Source organism: Ptychodera flava, chromosome 2 (genome assembly GCF_041260155.1).
Source record: "Ptychodera flava strain L36383 chromosome 2, AS_Pfla_20210202, whole genome shotgun sequence".
NCBI lineage: Eukaryota > Metazoa > Hemichordata > Enteropneusta > Ptychoderidae > Ptychodera > Ptychodera flava.
The window spans coordinates 40258566-40273210 of NC_091929.1; the positions used below are offsets into that span (position 1 = coordinate 40258566).

Sequence of the window (14645 nt, forward strand, 5' to 3'; positions counted from 1 at the left end):
ATGATTCTTTCGTGTGGGCCAAGTCGTGCACATTCTTTTTGTCAGTCTACGTCCATGAAAATTTGACATTTGTCCAAAATCATATCACAATAACATCGCAAAAAATTATTATTTGAATTGAACAACACCTAAACAGTCCACCAAGAGCCGATGGTAAACACTGATTCAAAAAACTTTGATTTTCACATCAAAGTATTATGAAATTTTTCTTTCCTTTCGAAATGTGGTAAAAGATGCACTGTTGAAGCCACATATTTGCCAAGAGAATATTAAACATCTACACTCAATCAATTTAATTTAATTCGCTATCATCAAAGATTTAGCCAATATACGGTTGTCATCGTGTCGTAGATTTCTTTTCCATGATTTGAGGTAGACAAAATTATCTTTCTGCTAGCATTGCAAAAGAATTGAGTTCACGTCTGAATATACCATGATAACTGGCTGCACGTTTTCACTCTCCAAAGGGCCACGCAGTGTATCTTCTTCGATGACAACGCCCGCTGAATTGGGCTGTAGGAATTCACACGCTGGCGGATCCACTAGCGAAACGAACAGCACTCGTATACGGACGGTATCGTCATGGAAACTGCACCCTGCAGTACCGGACACATTACCGACCACTAATCTAAAGATGCATTTAAATTCGGTTGAAGTCGGTCATTTAGCGAGCACACAATGCCCCCAGGTTGTCAGTAAATAGTATTAGCAAAGTGCAGACAACATTAATTGTGTTGTTAGAGCGGAAAGTGAAATATTTATTGATTAAATTTGCAGTATTTGTTTGTCAGATCGCATTTGTGTGAATCGGGCGTGAACGCAATCTCTCTGTCGTCGATATAATTGACCATGCCTCAAAGACGTTAAATCTGTTTTTCGTTCTTTTGCTCATTTAACTTTTGTTTCGACATTAATAGCTAAAGTTCGATTAAAAAAGAAAACTAATGTATCTGACGTTTTAATGTGCATTCATTTCAGTAGCGAGCGATGTCAGCTGATCTAGGACAGCATTTTCAATGCACCCTTATTTAATTAAAGTTTGACTTTGCGGTGACTCTGCAATAACTGAATGTGCAAAAGCAAACGTAGATGAGCGTATGATAAAATATGTGAACCCTTTACTGGTATCTGTGCAACATCGATGATGTTGATAATGATGATGATGATGATGATGATGATGATGATGATGATGATGATGATGATGAGATGATGATGACCACGACTACGAGGATCATGGCTGCTATAATTGTTGTTGTTAATATTATCCAAGTTTAAGTCTAAAATGTGCTAACAAAGGTAAAAAGTAAAGAAATTTATAGCACTAACATACATTCCATGATTCACAAAAAATAAAAAATTATGTTCTTAGAGATATGAGCTGAATCCACTCTTTCAGCATTACCGTTCCTCTAACATGTTTCTTCCCAAGACATGACCGCTGATTATGCAAAGTAGCATTTGTACGTCATGAAAGTTAATTCAAAATTAGAAGCCTTACATGTACTTAGGTCTGTGAAAAGTAATCATTTGTAAATTTGAAAGGGACTTCAATGCTGTAATAGGTTTTTAAGAGGTTAATTGATGCTTGTGTGTATTATGATCGAAACCTTGGTCATGATCGAGTGTTTGCCCTCATCGTGGGATACAATTTCAGCGACATTAATGAACGTGTTCCTTTTTAAGTGCGTGCATTTCACATTGACTCGGTGTATTCAATGTAACAATTCTCATCAGAGACAATCTATATCAATAACATAGTTTTCGGGTTATCGAAGCAAAGTCCTGTTTGCTGAAGTTTCGAAAACGACATAACAGCTGAAATGGAATAATATTCAACTTGACAGAGATATATGGCCGCCGCGAGCGAGTTAACAGACTCTGCAGCTCAACCAATCGCCAAAGAGGCATGTCACGGTAATTTAAGTCACTGCTACAAAATCCTTCAAGTCTTTTTCTTTAAAGATGTACCCTTAATCAGCTGCATATCACTTAGTTGTTGAAATGAAACATCAAACTGAGCCAAATTAAATTTTCGATTTAAAACAATACGACGGTGAAAGATTTTCTCAAAAAAACTGCTTCAAAATGAACCCCCACAAGTAGTAGATCAGAATAGAATTAAAAAAGTTTGAGAGTCCGAATTCTACCTTAAACAGTTTCTTTCTTCTCCCACAAAAATGTCGACCTAACTAATGTCCAATTGTTAGCTCAACCTGAGTATTTGTAAGAGTAGATATCGTTGACATTGGGATTTTGTTTAATATTAATGCATGATAACAAGGACAGGATCGCGATTTGTCACGTGCTCAATGGATAATACTTATGAATATAATATTGATGATGTACGAAAAACGAGAGAATCATAAATGTTATCTCATGATGATCTCCGAAGCCAGGTAACCTCTCTGATTCCTTTATATTATTTGTTATTTATTTTATTTCACCGAATTCTATTCTGTGCCTGAAACCTTTGATGTGGCAGAATGTAGTCACATCTGAGTTGTGGTGGCGCCGTGAGCCGCGGGTTTTCGGCTCCGTTTCTCGATCGCCGCAGCGGAATTTTAATGATTACATAAATAGGCTTTTTTCAAGTCAGTTGTTGATTGAAAGAATGTATTGAAAATATCCATTCCCTTCGATCAAAAATTTATGCTCGCTTTCCCGCAAACACCCCTTTTGTGCAGAAATTGTTGTGGCTGCCCTGGTCAATGTACAGCTCTATGATGATCTGCTGCGTTAAATGGTACAGAATATTTTTGTCAAGCTTATACTTGCGCAGTTTGATTGTCAAACTAAGTTTGAGTCACATGCATCAGAATATTTTGTCTTGCCATCTCATATGACCACTTGTAAGGAAAGAGAGTTTTTACTGTACTGGACAACCCTCTAGAACTAGACCGGAGTTGAATAGAATATTTAGTTTTATTTCTCTTCGGTGGAGATTTCTAAAGTGTTCCTTTGAAAATGGGGTACAAGGTGTATGAAAAGCAAAGGCGAATTGCTGAGGCAATATAGATCTACACAGTTATATTTATCGAAAGCGTTCTGAAAATCTGCTGAGCCCGCAATTTCTCACAGATACTTTGCCAATACAAAGAAACATTTTGACATTTTGTCATGTAAAGGTGGCATGTTGCCACCACATTTTGCAGACATTTGTGGCTTCCTGTACCGAAGCTTTAAAGTTTCCAGGAAATTACAATACTACGGTGACATTTACCTTCATATCTATACGTAGAACAACGGAATTTGCTGCAACTGCTACTACCAATGGGTCCTCTGCCTTTGAGCAAATATTTATCTCAAAACGGAAATGACGATGAGTGTAATCAGGACCAGGGTCGAATAGCAATCAAACGGACGAAAACTCAAGGTTACCCCAGAGGGCGCGATTAAAGTACGAGCAGTACACCTTCCAATGTATAAACCATGATGTATGCTACGAAGACGAATACGAATCAAAAGAGGACCAGGGCAACAGACGAACCTGATTTCGATATATTTTTATTAAAAGTGCTTTATCATGTAACTATAACCTAAGATATTTTAAACAAGCCTAAATTTGAAGGGAAAACTTGAAGCTCTTTCACTGTCCCTGTTCCAGACGTTACTCCCTGGCTGCAATTTAAACGTCCTCTCCGGCCCTGGTTTTCCAACCTTGCCACTCGAAACAGGGAAACTCCCCAATGGCCCCTCCTCTCTCCTGACAACATTATTCATATTTCGTATTCATTTCGTCGGCAAATAATCAAATACAAGAAAGTATTACTCCTTGCCACCCGTTACCTATTGCCGCTTTCCTCTCCCATGGCAAGACGAGAAAAAATTGTCTGACCACGAATCAATCATACGGCGAACACTTTGGCCAAACAGCACTGATAGCTACTACAATATGTGCAGGAAAGACGTTCAAGTGAAATGGATGCATAAGTGGGTTGCTGGTAAAATTATTGGACCTAAGGTTAGATGTTGAGTTAATTAGAAGGTGTCTAGATGTCGGATAATTGGATGGTTGATTAAATGTGACAATAGCTGCAGTACTTTTTGTTAACTATAACAGCCTTGCGAAAACATCGCATTTCGTACATTCTGCACCTTTATTGTTACAAGATGGATTACTGTTAGACTAAATTTTGGTAGTCAAAATAACGTAGCAAATTACACACCACACACACACACACACGCACACACACACACACACACACACACACACACACTGCCGTCAAGTTGAACTCTATGGGCATTTCGACATAAGAGCAAGGTAAAAACTGCACAATGTAAACCAAATAAATACTGACTATATAGCGGAATTACAGCATTGGGAGCTTTAAATGCTTGATGGATGAGATCCAATTAATATGGTGGCTATTTCGCTGTAATTACGATAATTTGATTTGGATTGTTTAATTGATCGATGAGCGTCGATGCATGAGCGAGTGGGCCTAAGTCATGCGTAACAAGTGACGCCACGAGACTCTTGCACCTCACAATACCAGCTTCAGCTTGTACGAGGAGAGAGAGGCAACTATTTTAACAGTCCAGAGAAAGGCCCTAAGTTTTAAGGTAAGGATTGGTATGTAATTTCATGCCCATAAAAATTGATTGCTGACTCGAACACGTGTTTAAGTACCGTGATTACAAGACATGACATTGTAAATTCTCGTAATTAACAGATCCATACACAATGCGTGTTAGTCAGTCACAACAATTCGTTTTGTTGTAAATACAATGGAAGAAGTCCTTGTTTTCTCATCGCCTTGATGTTGACATCTCCCATTGGTTTCAGAATTACCTAAAGTAAGTAAGTGGAGTTCCATATGGATTCTCAAAAAAATGAACTACTTTTACGACTTATATAGTGTGTATATATTTTATTTGTCTGTTCTGCTATTGTAAATATTTCCTCTTTGGTCGAGATTTTGTAGATTTTCTGGTCTTACAATATAAGACCAATTTATTGACAAATTTGCCTTCTTATCTTTCATCGACTCTTCATGTAAAATATTCAGAGAAATGCTGTTTTTTCTGTGCTGACCCGACCCCGGAGTGGCTACTAGACGTACACGACCGGCATATACACCCAACAAGAGAAATGTTTGCCCAGACCCTTGAGGGTCTATGATCTGCCGTTCTGCCGAAGTCACTCGTCACCAAATTTGAAAGAAAAGGCCAACTTTAGTAATGGTCGTCACATAAGCAAATGAATACCTATTCAAATAGTATATGAGGACATAGCGCTGGTCGTAACCACGGAGGCGGTGATAGGTGGACTATAGAATTCAGCTATTGAATAGGTCTGTACCCTTGTTTGGCATATATATTGAATCGCTTACTGTTTACGCCTCCAATCCTGACGCACAAAGCAAAGCCTCTTTTGTTTGTCGTTTGATAAAGCCTGCAGGCTCTTCAAGAGCCCTTCGTGTTTAGCTGCGCTGCCGGAGGTCAGACCTTGAGTGACATCACGGGTACTGGTTGTCAGGCTCTGTCCGTCAGTAGTCTGCCCCGTGTTTGCGAGATTTCTGTACAGCCGAAATCCATATCGGTCGTACACCTCTACTTAGGTCGACCACTTCCAAGGTGTACAAGATCTGAGCAGTCAACCCTGCCAAGGTAAGAGATAAGTGTAACTATTGGTGAACAAGCTTCACGCTGACATGTGTATTTGGACACGGTTCTAGCTAACTATATGTCAATTTTTAGAGTTCCAAGTCTGCACAGTCGTCGGCCAGCCATCATGAGGAATTTGACCGGTAGCTACATTTGTATTAAAAGCTAACCATCGAGCCTTACACGTAATTGAATCCGAGGTCAATTCAGGCTAACAACGAACTTCTTTATGTGAATTCTGTCCTCTCTAATGTTAACTTTGTTACCATAAACAGTGGTAGGATCGTCTTGGAAGTTACCTGAGTGGGTGCTGAGTGGGGACAAACACAGCGAGTAGCAAAAACAATTCAACAGACGTTTGCTGAGGAAATATTTTAGAACCTTTGTTGAATAGGATTATTCATCAGCCTGACGTAAACTTAAAGTACACTGGTTTATTTTGAACGGAAATAATTGCTCGAAAGACTCAAGGATTTAAAAGAGACACTAAGCGAAGGCGATCGGATGTCAAGCAGAACTGAACAGCACACAGCTTCGTCTTCTCAAAACGAGTTCAGTAACGACAAGGGCGCCATGAAACTACGGACTTTACAAGATGTCGGACAACATCATTCATTTGTAAGCTAATCTCACTGGTCGACCGACTCGCCTACTCTTGTACCTACTTTTCTAAGCTCCCAATAATCAAACCGAACGACGCGATCGCTCTGTAACAAATTTTCAAGTACATGCCGTCTCCCATGACAAGCTAGGAGACTAAAGAAATATGCAACCAAAACAGACACATCATTCCGTTTCATTTGTATTGTATATATATACCCAGTAATTTCACTTTGTAATCTGCGACGTGTGCATGTGTTTTAAGGTAGAACGCGCCTCGGGGACAGATATTCGGACTTTCAAACTTTCACAATTCTTTTCTGATCTACCACTTGTGGGGGTTCATTTTAAATATCTTGGTGTAAGAAAACTTTTAACCGACTTAGTTTTTCGAAATTCGAATTTTCTCCATGCATAGAGTTAACACAGGGATGGCGGCCATTTTTAATTTTGAATATCGATAAATCTTGAGTTATTTGTTTCTCTAGTACCAACATTTGCACGATTACCCCCAATTTTTATTCTTGATTTTGAAAGAGAATGGTTGAAAGATTCCTTGAGGAAAGTTTGAGCAAAAGTTTAAATCTTTCACTATGAGGTGCATACTACCTTAAGCTGACACAGGACCTGGTACAGGACAAGACTGGGAAGACGCGATAGATTGAACTTGTACAAACGATATTTAACGGCAAGGTGGCTTGTATGAATCCCTGATACGTACTTGTAATTCGGACAACGAAGGATTCCATTAAATCTTCGCTATAAAATCGGCTCATTAAAGGACAAATGGTATTTGCCACCAGGGCAAAGGCCAAAACATTTAGTGAATTCTGACAAACATGTTATACTCGGAATGATTCGCTAGTAATTTGTTGCTGACCTGAATTAATAACATGACTTATTTGTGCACGATGGGCTCGTATTCTCGCTGCAAACATGCAAATTCGAAAATGGACAAACATACCTGTACACCGGCGAAATGATGGAATGGTTGGTCAGCATTTCCAATTGGGGAGTGCAAAAGTTAGGGTATCTTTTGAAAGGAAAGAGTTTTAAACATTGAAAAAATAAAAATATATTCTGAAATGTCAGCCATCGTCAATGTCTAGTGGAAATTGACATTTGAGGGAGAAAATTTTCAATGTAATTGACAGTGTAGGAAATAGAGAGTAATATACACGAATTGGCAAAAGAGGCAATCTCCTCTTTGTATGAGGGGATCTGTTTATAACATTTGACTGACTTTGTCTGATGCCTGATTTTGTTTACATAATTATGCAGTCTATGTGTCTCTGTCTCCCCGCCTGTACACTGCAACATGGTGTACATGTCTGCACACAGTAAGTTGTAATACAGTAACACGGTTGCAGATCGGAAACTGAATCTTGGCCTTGATTGTGCTGCACTATAGCATCCATGGTTACTATTCCAGCTGTAACTTCTTTATTTATATCTTCTCTATTTTTGTTTTTGTCTGGCAATTTTCAAGTTCTTGTTCTAACCTCTAAACCACATTGAAGCACCTCCTACTTAGCTTGTCAACACAGCGTCTATACGAGGAGAATGCACCATTATTGTTTACACTAGTTGCGACTCATTCCAATTCACTCGTCAACAAAAACAATACAGTCTACACAAGTACAACCTGAGTTGACAAGCTGAACACTGTACATCTCAACATGCTTTGGGAATAGAACAAGAAACTGTAGAACGCGCCTCGGGGACAGATATTCGGACTCTCAAACTTTCCCAATTCGTTTCTGATATACCACTTGTTTGGGTTTATTTTAAAGCTCTTGGTGTGATAAAACTTTTCACCGTCTTAGTTTTTCGAAAATCGAAAATTGTATTTTTCTTCATAGAGTTAACACAGTTATGGCAGCCATTTTGAATTTCAAATATCTGTATATCTTGGGTAATTTGTTTCTCTAGTACCAAAATTTGCACGGTGACCCCCGGTTTGTATTCTTGATTTTGAAAGAGAATGGTTGAAAGATTCCTTGAGGGAAATTTGAGCAAAAGTTTGAGTCTTTAAATTTCGAGGCGCATACTACCTTAATATTAAAAGCATCATCAAAACTTGCAACTACCTACCCTCTAATCGTATATAAATACAACTTTCGGGAATTTTCTACTAAAATAACCACAAAGAATTGTGTTCAACTGCAACATAAAGTTTAAAAAGGCAAGGAATTTTAAGGAAAAACTTGTACTGCTACAACATCATCAAATGAGTTTTCACCAATTTACAGAATATAGTGAAGATGTTAATTGGTCGACATTAATTGTCTTTTCAAAACGAGGCTAAACAGCTTACGCAAAATTCTTGCGCATTTTCTACAACCATCAGATTACATTTAATATACACAAGGTACACAATTTTGTTGTCCAGAGCACATGTAATACGAAATGTATGGAAAGAGAGACGGCGACTCACTTAATTCTTTGACAAAAAGTACAAGAACTCAGATTTATGAGGGCGGCCGCCATATTAATTAGTGATCATCACTTGGCAGCAGCTTGTGTCGAGCTCATGGCAGAGGCCACAGCATGTAGCATAGATAAATCTTTACATATTAGAAATATTCGAATTTACTACAGTTAGTGAGTTAACGGTCCATATTGCTCATAAATTCCTTCACGAATGTTATCATGACAGATAAGCATCTAGCAAACGGAGACCTGACCGGTCACCTACGACAAAGGTGTCAAACCCGCTCGTAAATACCTCGACCCTTGCCTCTTTAAAAGTTTGTTAATGTTTGAAAAACGCGGCAGACAAAGGGAACTGTAAGTAACTATGGTTACTATCAATGTTTTTTCGTGCTATGACCTGATGTTGTTGATATCGGATCGACAAGCCAAGCTACAGTTACCTCAACAATGCTACTCCATTTTTCATAAATGGGACTGCAATATTCTTGTTCTTTATATAGGTAATATATACTCCTCGGGACAGATGTCAGGACTCTAAAAAAATTATATGAGGGGTCGTTCTGAATCTCATGGAGATGTGAAGTTTTCGCCGGCCGCTTGTGTTTATGAAAATCAAAAATTTAATTTTTCCACATAGAGTAATTAGGGATGGCGGCCATTTTGAATTTCGAGTGTCGGTAAATATTTGGTAACTTGTTCCTCCTGTATCATATTTTCCGCGATGACCCCTAACTTTTAGAAAGAGGTTAATTTAAGTTACCGTAACGAACCTAGAGCTTGAGCAAAACCTTAAGCCTTTGAATTTCGAAGCGCACACTGCTTTAAAGTAGTATGCGTTTCGAAAGTGAAAGACTAAAACTTTTGCTCAAATTTTACTCATGGAAACTTTTAACCATTTACATCAAAATTAAGAATAAAATCTGGGGTTACCGTGCAAATTATGGTAATTTGGGAAACAATTCAATAAATTCAAAATGGTCACCATTCCTGTGTTAACTGTATTGAGAAAAATAAAATTTTCAATTAAAAAAAAACTAAGACGGTGAAAATTTTTCTAACTCACAGGGCTTCAAATTTGCAAAATGAGTTCCAACAAGTGGTAGATCAGAAAAGAATTGGAAAAGTTTGAGTCAGACGTCTGTCCCCGAGGCGCTTTGGGATTTACTTAAAAAATATCTTCCTTCAGACAAAGATATGTTTTTGATTCTCGTTATTAAGCCTCATTGTCATTAGTTATTTCAATCCTTAGCGGTATATTTGGTCAATTTAGTTCAGATGCATATTTATGGTCGCCATATTTGAGTTGCGGCTCGAAATTATTTACTTGTTAAAATGGAAGTTCGTCACCAATGTTTGGAAAATTAAATGTTCTGTGATCTCCCCGGTAAGCATTTTTATACAAATTGCTTTATTTCAGACCATCTTGTCCGATATAAGTGTAATAAGATATAGCCAATACCGCTTTAAGAAACCAAGGCTTAATCTACACCCTACGCGATATGCTAGAACATCGAAAGCGACTGCTTTAAATTTTATACTCTCAACTCATGGAAAGGCTTGTTCCATAGTGTTTGACGAATACCGTAATCTTCAACATTGAAATCTATACGTTGGTTCAAACTGACAAGAGACAAATTACGGGACAGCAGTGTTGGTCCATCTCTGGTCGTTTTGAAAACATTTACAGCAAAACAGCTTTTGCAAGTCTCAGAGATATTGGTTTTAGTAACCCCGGTCAGGTGATGATCGATCAATTATGGAAATGAATTCCTGTGAATCAGTTCCATATTTGTTACACAGATTACAACGACTTCTACCTGACATGTAGTCAACTATTCCACTATCTTGTGGTTGATCCTGATGTTTACAATCTTGCCTTTCTCGTTTCGAAAATATTTATTTTTGCATGCGCTCTATCTTTGTCTGCATAACACAGGACTGGTACTGGCCAGAAGATCTACTTTATATAGATACTGGACAGAAGATCTACTTTGTGTAATTTGAGATTTCATGGAGCAGGTCCATCAAGTTCGCAGAGCACACACGGTAACCTACCCTGTGCACCCGTTTGGAATTTTTGAACTTGAAAGTGCCACTTCCCCTCGGAAGAAGAGCGACCATGAGATCAAGAGCGAGATTATGCAAATGAGGAAGTCTCTGACCGAGTATATCGAAAGGAGGAAAAATCTGAAATATGGCTTGGAAGGGCGCCCTCCACCTGAGAAATTACCGGTGATAAACGACGCCACCTATCAGATGACGCGGTTTCCAAACGAGCGAGTCAAAAGCGGATTCAGAAAAAGCGGCGACTGTTGCCTGTGTCAGCTGCAAAGGCGTGGACAGATCTGCGGCCGGACCGGTTTGACACAAACCCCGACAAGGATCACACATATCCCGAGGCATAGGTCCGCGAGGGAATTTTGTGAAGTGTTGGGAATCTACGCCTGTCATGACTGCATGCGCGAAAAGAAAAGACTGGAGAACGAGTTCGACTATATTCGAACATTCCCGCCCGCAAGGGAGATAAACCCTCGTACACTGTGTGCTGAAATGCGATTGGTTAGTGGGGACAAACGCAATAAAGCATCAGGCGGGGACAAGGCGAAGTTGTCAGAGTCGTTAGGTAACTCCAGTCCAACTCCGTCGACCCACTCTCACTCGGGAAGTACACCGAGAAGGAGGTATCAAATCAAAGACTGTGTCACTGACAATGAGGTCCACCGTCGCGTGATGAAAAGGCCGCACGTAACATCGTCACACTCTCTGGTCAGGTTCGCCGACGAAATACCGGAGAGACCCGCACCAGCGAACAGTCCTGTGGATTGGGACAAGATGCTGGCGCCACCTACGGTACTTATATCACACAGAGAATTGCCCGAAACCGGTCCGTGATTCACAATCAATCTTGGGAGACTACTTTTTCGGTCAAACTTCACTTGTGACCTATTGTGGAGATGGAATTGAATAAACTAAGCTATAGTGCTTTATTTTGCTTTAAGTCTGAGTGACAATTGTTTACAAATTATGATTGAATTATGGCTGAATTTGACAAATTATCATGTGACTATCATTTCCTCAACTAATATGTTTTGTATTCATGTAAGAGTTGGTTTCAATTGGTCGCCACAACTCAGTATGTGAGATAGACACGTTAACTCTTCAACATAAAAAAATATCATTAGTATCGCTTCACATTTCAATGTCACCGAATCATTGATTAGTTACAAGACAACTCTGTCTGGACTAATAGCTGACCAGCGGATTGCACTTGATCTACAAAATAGCTGTTTTTAGTAACAATTGTGGCAAAAAATTAGAAAATTGTTTGCTAATGCTAAAAGTGTCTCACACGCTGCAAGAATTGAATCCCACTATGTGCACATTTTTAATATCGGGAATTATTGGGCGCTCTCTGTGTCTAGCCAATTAAATGTAAAACCTGAAAGATTATGACAGCATGCAGTGTAACAACACCGTACAGCTCATTATGCAATGTTCAAGTTCAAAGTTATGTTTCTGTACGTCGAATATAACCAATCTTATTACCTATACGATATGGAAAATACATTCGAACGAAATGTCTAATTCATTGAAATGGCAGAATATTAAACTCATCGCAACCTGAACTCAATTTAATTCGGAGATATCCCTCGGGAACTTTGGTAGGGGGGGGGGAGCTAGAAAAAATATTTCTGATCAAAGTTCGTGACTGTTAAATCAGTTATCTAATTTTACGTTATATTCCTAGACGATTCGTTTACTGTAAACACATGCAGAGATTGCGGAGAAATACCTTTATTTATATAGTAAATACAATTTGAACAATGGTCTTCTCCTAAACATATTATTCGCTGTAGAAATATGTAGTTCGCATTATCTGCACCGATGCTAGAGGGGAATTAAGGCACCTCGGGCTACAGATATTTGGACTCTCAAATTTCTACAATTCTTTTCTGATCTACCATTTATGGGGGCTCATTTTAAAGCTCTTGGAGAAAGAAAAACTTTCAACATCTTAGTTTTTCAAAAATCCGAAATTTAATTTTTCCCCATAGAGTTAACACAGGGATGGTGGCCATTTTGAATTTTAGATTGAAGATATCGCAAAATGTTGGGCAATTTGTTTTGCTAGTTCCAAACTTTGCACGGTGACCCCCAATTTTTATTGTTGATTTGGTAAGAGAATGGTTGAAAGTTTCATTGAGGAAAGTTTGAGCAAAAGTTTAAGTCTTTCACTTTCGAGGCACATATTACCTTAATTAATGTGTTCCATTGAAGTGTGTGGTCTGCCCAAGATATGTAGCTCTGGCGTTCACTACACGGCACCCTATCCGTTGATTAACACGTTGGCCACAGGCGTAAGATTGGTTAATTAACGAAATGCATTCGTCATACAAAAATGTATTTCACATGCATATGAAGGAAAGCGAGCAAAATATTTATCATAATATTTTGAAAAGACCTTTTGGAAATTTCACTTGTAAAGGAATGAATATTGTAATTTGATACTGTCAAGAATGGGATAATGTCACTTCAGCTAGAGGCGTGAGTGACACACAAATTCACCACCGAGTGAATAACATGCCATCTCAGTCCATTGGTATATGGGGATCTTCTCATTTTGCTTCAACAATTGCTTCAATTGCACTTTAAAATTTGAAATACAGTCAGCGGAGTTGCATTATTATTATAAATCCGATAATGTAAAAAATGTAAATAATAGTACTACTTTTATGCCTTAACTTCCAAGGACTGATCAACTCGTAATTTGAAAACGAAAAATAGAACAGATTCAAAAATTAATCTTAAAGTTTATTAAACTGTTTCACGTTCAATTTCTTTGGCTGTTTATTTCTGTTGGGTTATTTTGTTTAATACATAATTATGATATTACATGAAATTACGCAACTTATCATATCAACTTTAAAGTTAATGACAGAGGTTTGTAAAGAATAAAGGTACAAAATGAGCTTCCAATTGTTAAAATTGTACAAATAAACCAATTTTAATCTTATCTAGTAATGATTCGTATAAGCCATTGTGTACTACGGAAGCGGTGACTGTTTTAAGCCATGTACTTTTTTCGAACTTATATTAAAAAGTGTCCTTCTCTTTCTTCTGCTAAATGGAATGTCCGTGTTTATTGTGAAGGTGAGCCATGTTCCATGTTTATACGTGTACCTGTTCATTCGTGTGAAAGGGCAGCAACACCTCATTCGGACACGTGATCCATCAATACATTGAACACGCCACCGGCAAAACATTTCAAAGTCTTACATACGACAGTCCAGCGCGTTGCGTCACAGCTACTAGTATGTCGCGCGCGCAGTGCATAAAGGACGCAACATATGATTATTACGCCCTATAGAGGGCGTAACTCATGATGAGGTACTTCCTTTTTGCTCAAACGGTTATTGCAAAGACAGGCGTAACTCCACTTATTTTCAATCAATCGACATAAAAATGATTTCATAATTATAACATTATATATATATATATATATATATATATATATATATATATATATATAATATATATATATATATATATATATACAGGGTCATATATATGACATTACCCTTTATCAATAAAACCATTAACTACAGACAAATTTAATTGTAGAGTTAGAGGCTTTTAAAATCTTTATTCCCCTCTAACTCAGTTTGTTGAAAACGTGAGTTACGACCCTCTTGCACTGCGCCATCGCTTTGTTCTGCGTCAGACACTCGACTTCGTCTCGTCTGACTCAGCACAAACATAGAAAGACACTAATGCTGATACAACACAAGAACGGGCGATACTGAGTAATAAGGCCAGAGAAAAATAATCTTGTTCATCGGATTTTTTGGACCAAGGTTAAGGAGTGGCGAGCGAATTTTTTACATTTAAGGCCAAAGGTAACCGTGGTTCCTCGGACTTTTTTGCCGGGATGCAGACAAGGCAAAATAATCTTTTCCCCTTTTAGGCTAACCAAAAATATCTCAGACAAGATACACTGATAC

General features: G+C 38.3%; 1 protein-coding gene across 1 annotated transcript; it reads left to right on the forward strand.

Annotated features, from left to right (window-relative positions):
- Nucleotides 1-5346: 5346 nt before the first annotated feature.
- LOC139120535 (uncharacterized) lies at nt 5347-13769 on the forward strand. The gene is made up of 3 exons (XM_070685009.1): nt 5347-5610; nt 10580-12890; nt 12965-13769. The coding sequence occupies exon 2, from the start codon at nt 10654-10656 to the stop codon at nt 11533-11535; it is 882 nt and encodes a 293-aa protein (XP_070541110.1). The 5' UTR covers nt 5347-5610; nt 10580-10653; the 3' UTR covers nt 11536-12890; nt 12965-13769.
- The last annotated feature ends 876 nt before the right edge of the window (nt 13770-14645 follow it).

Excerpts from the sequence above, each read along its gene's own strand:
- LOC139120535 (XM_070685009.1), top strand. The coding sequence starts at position 10,654 with ATGGAGCAGGTCCATCAAGTTCGCAGAGCACACACGGTAACCTACCCT.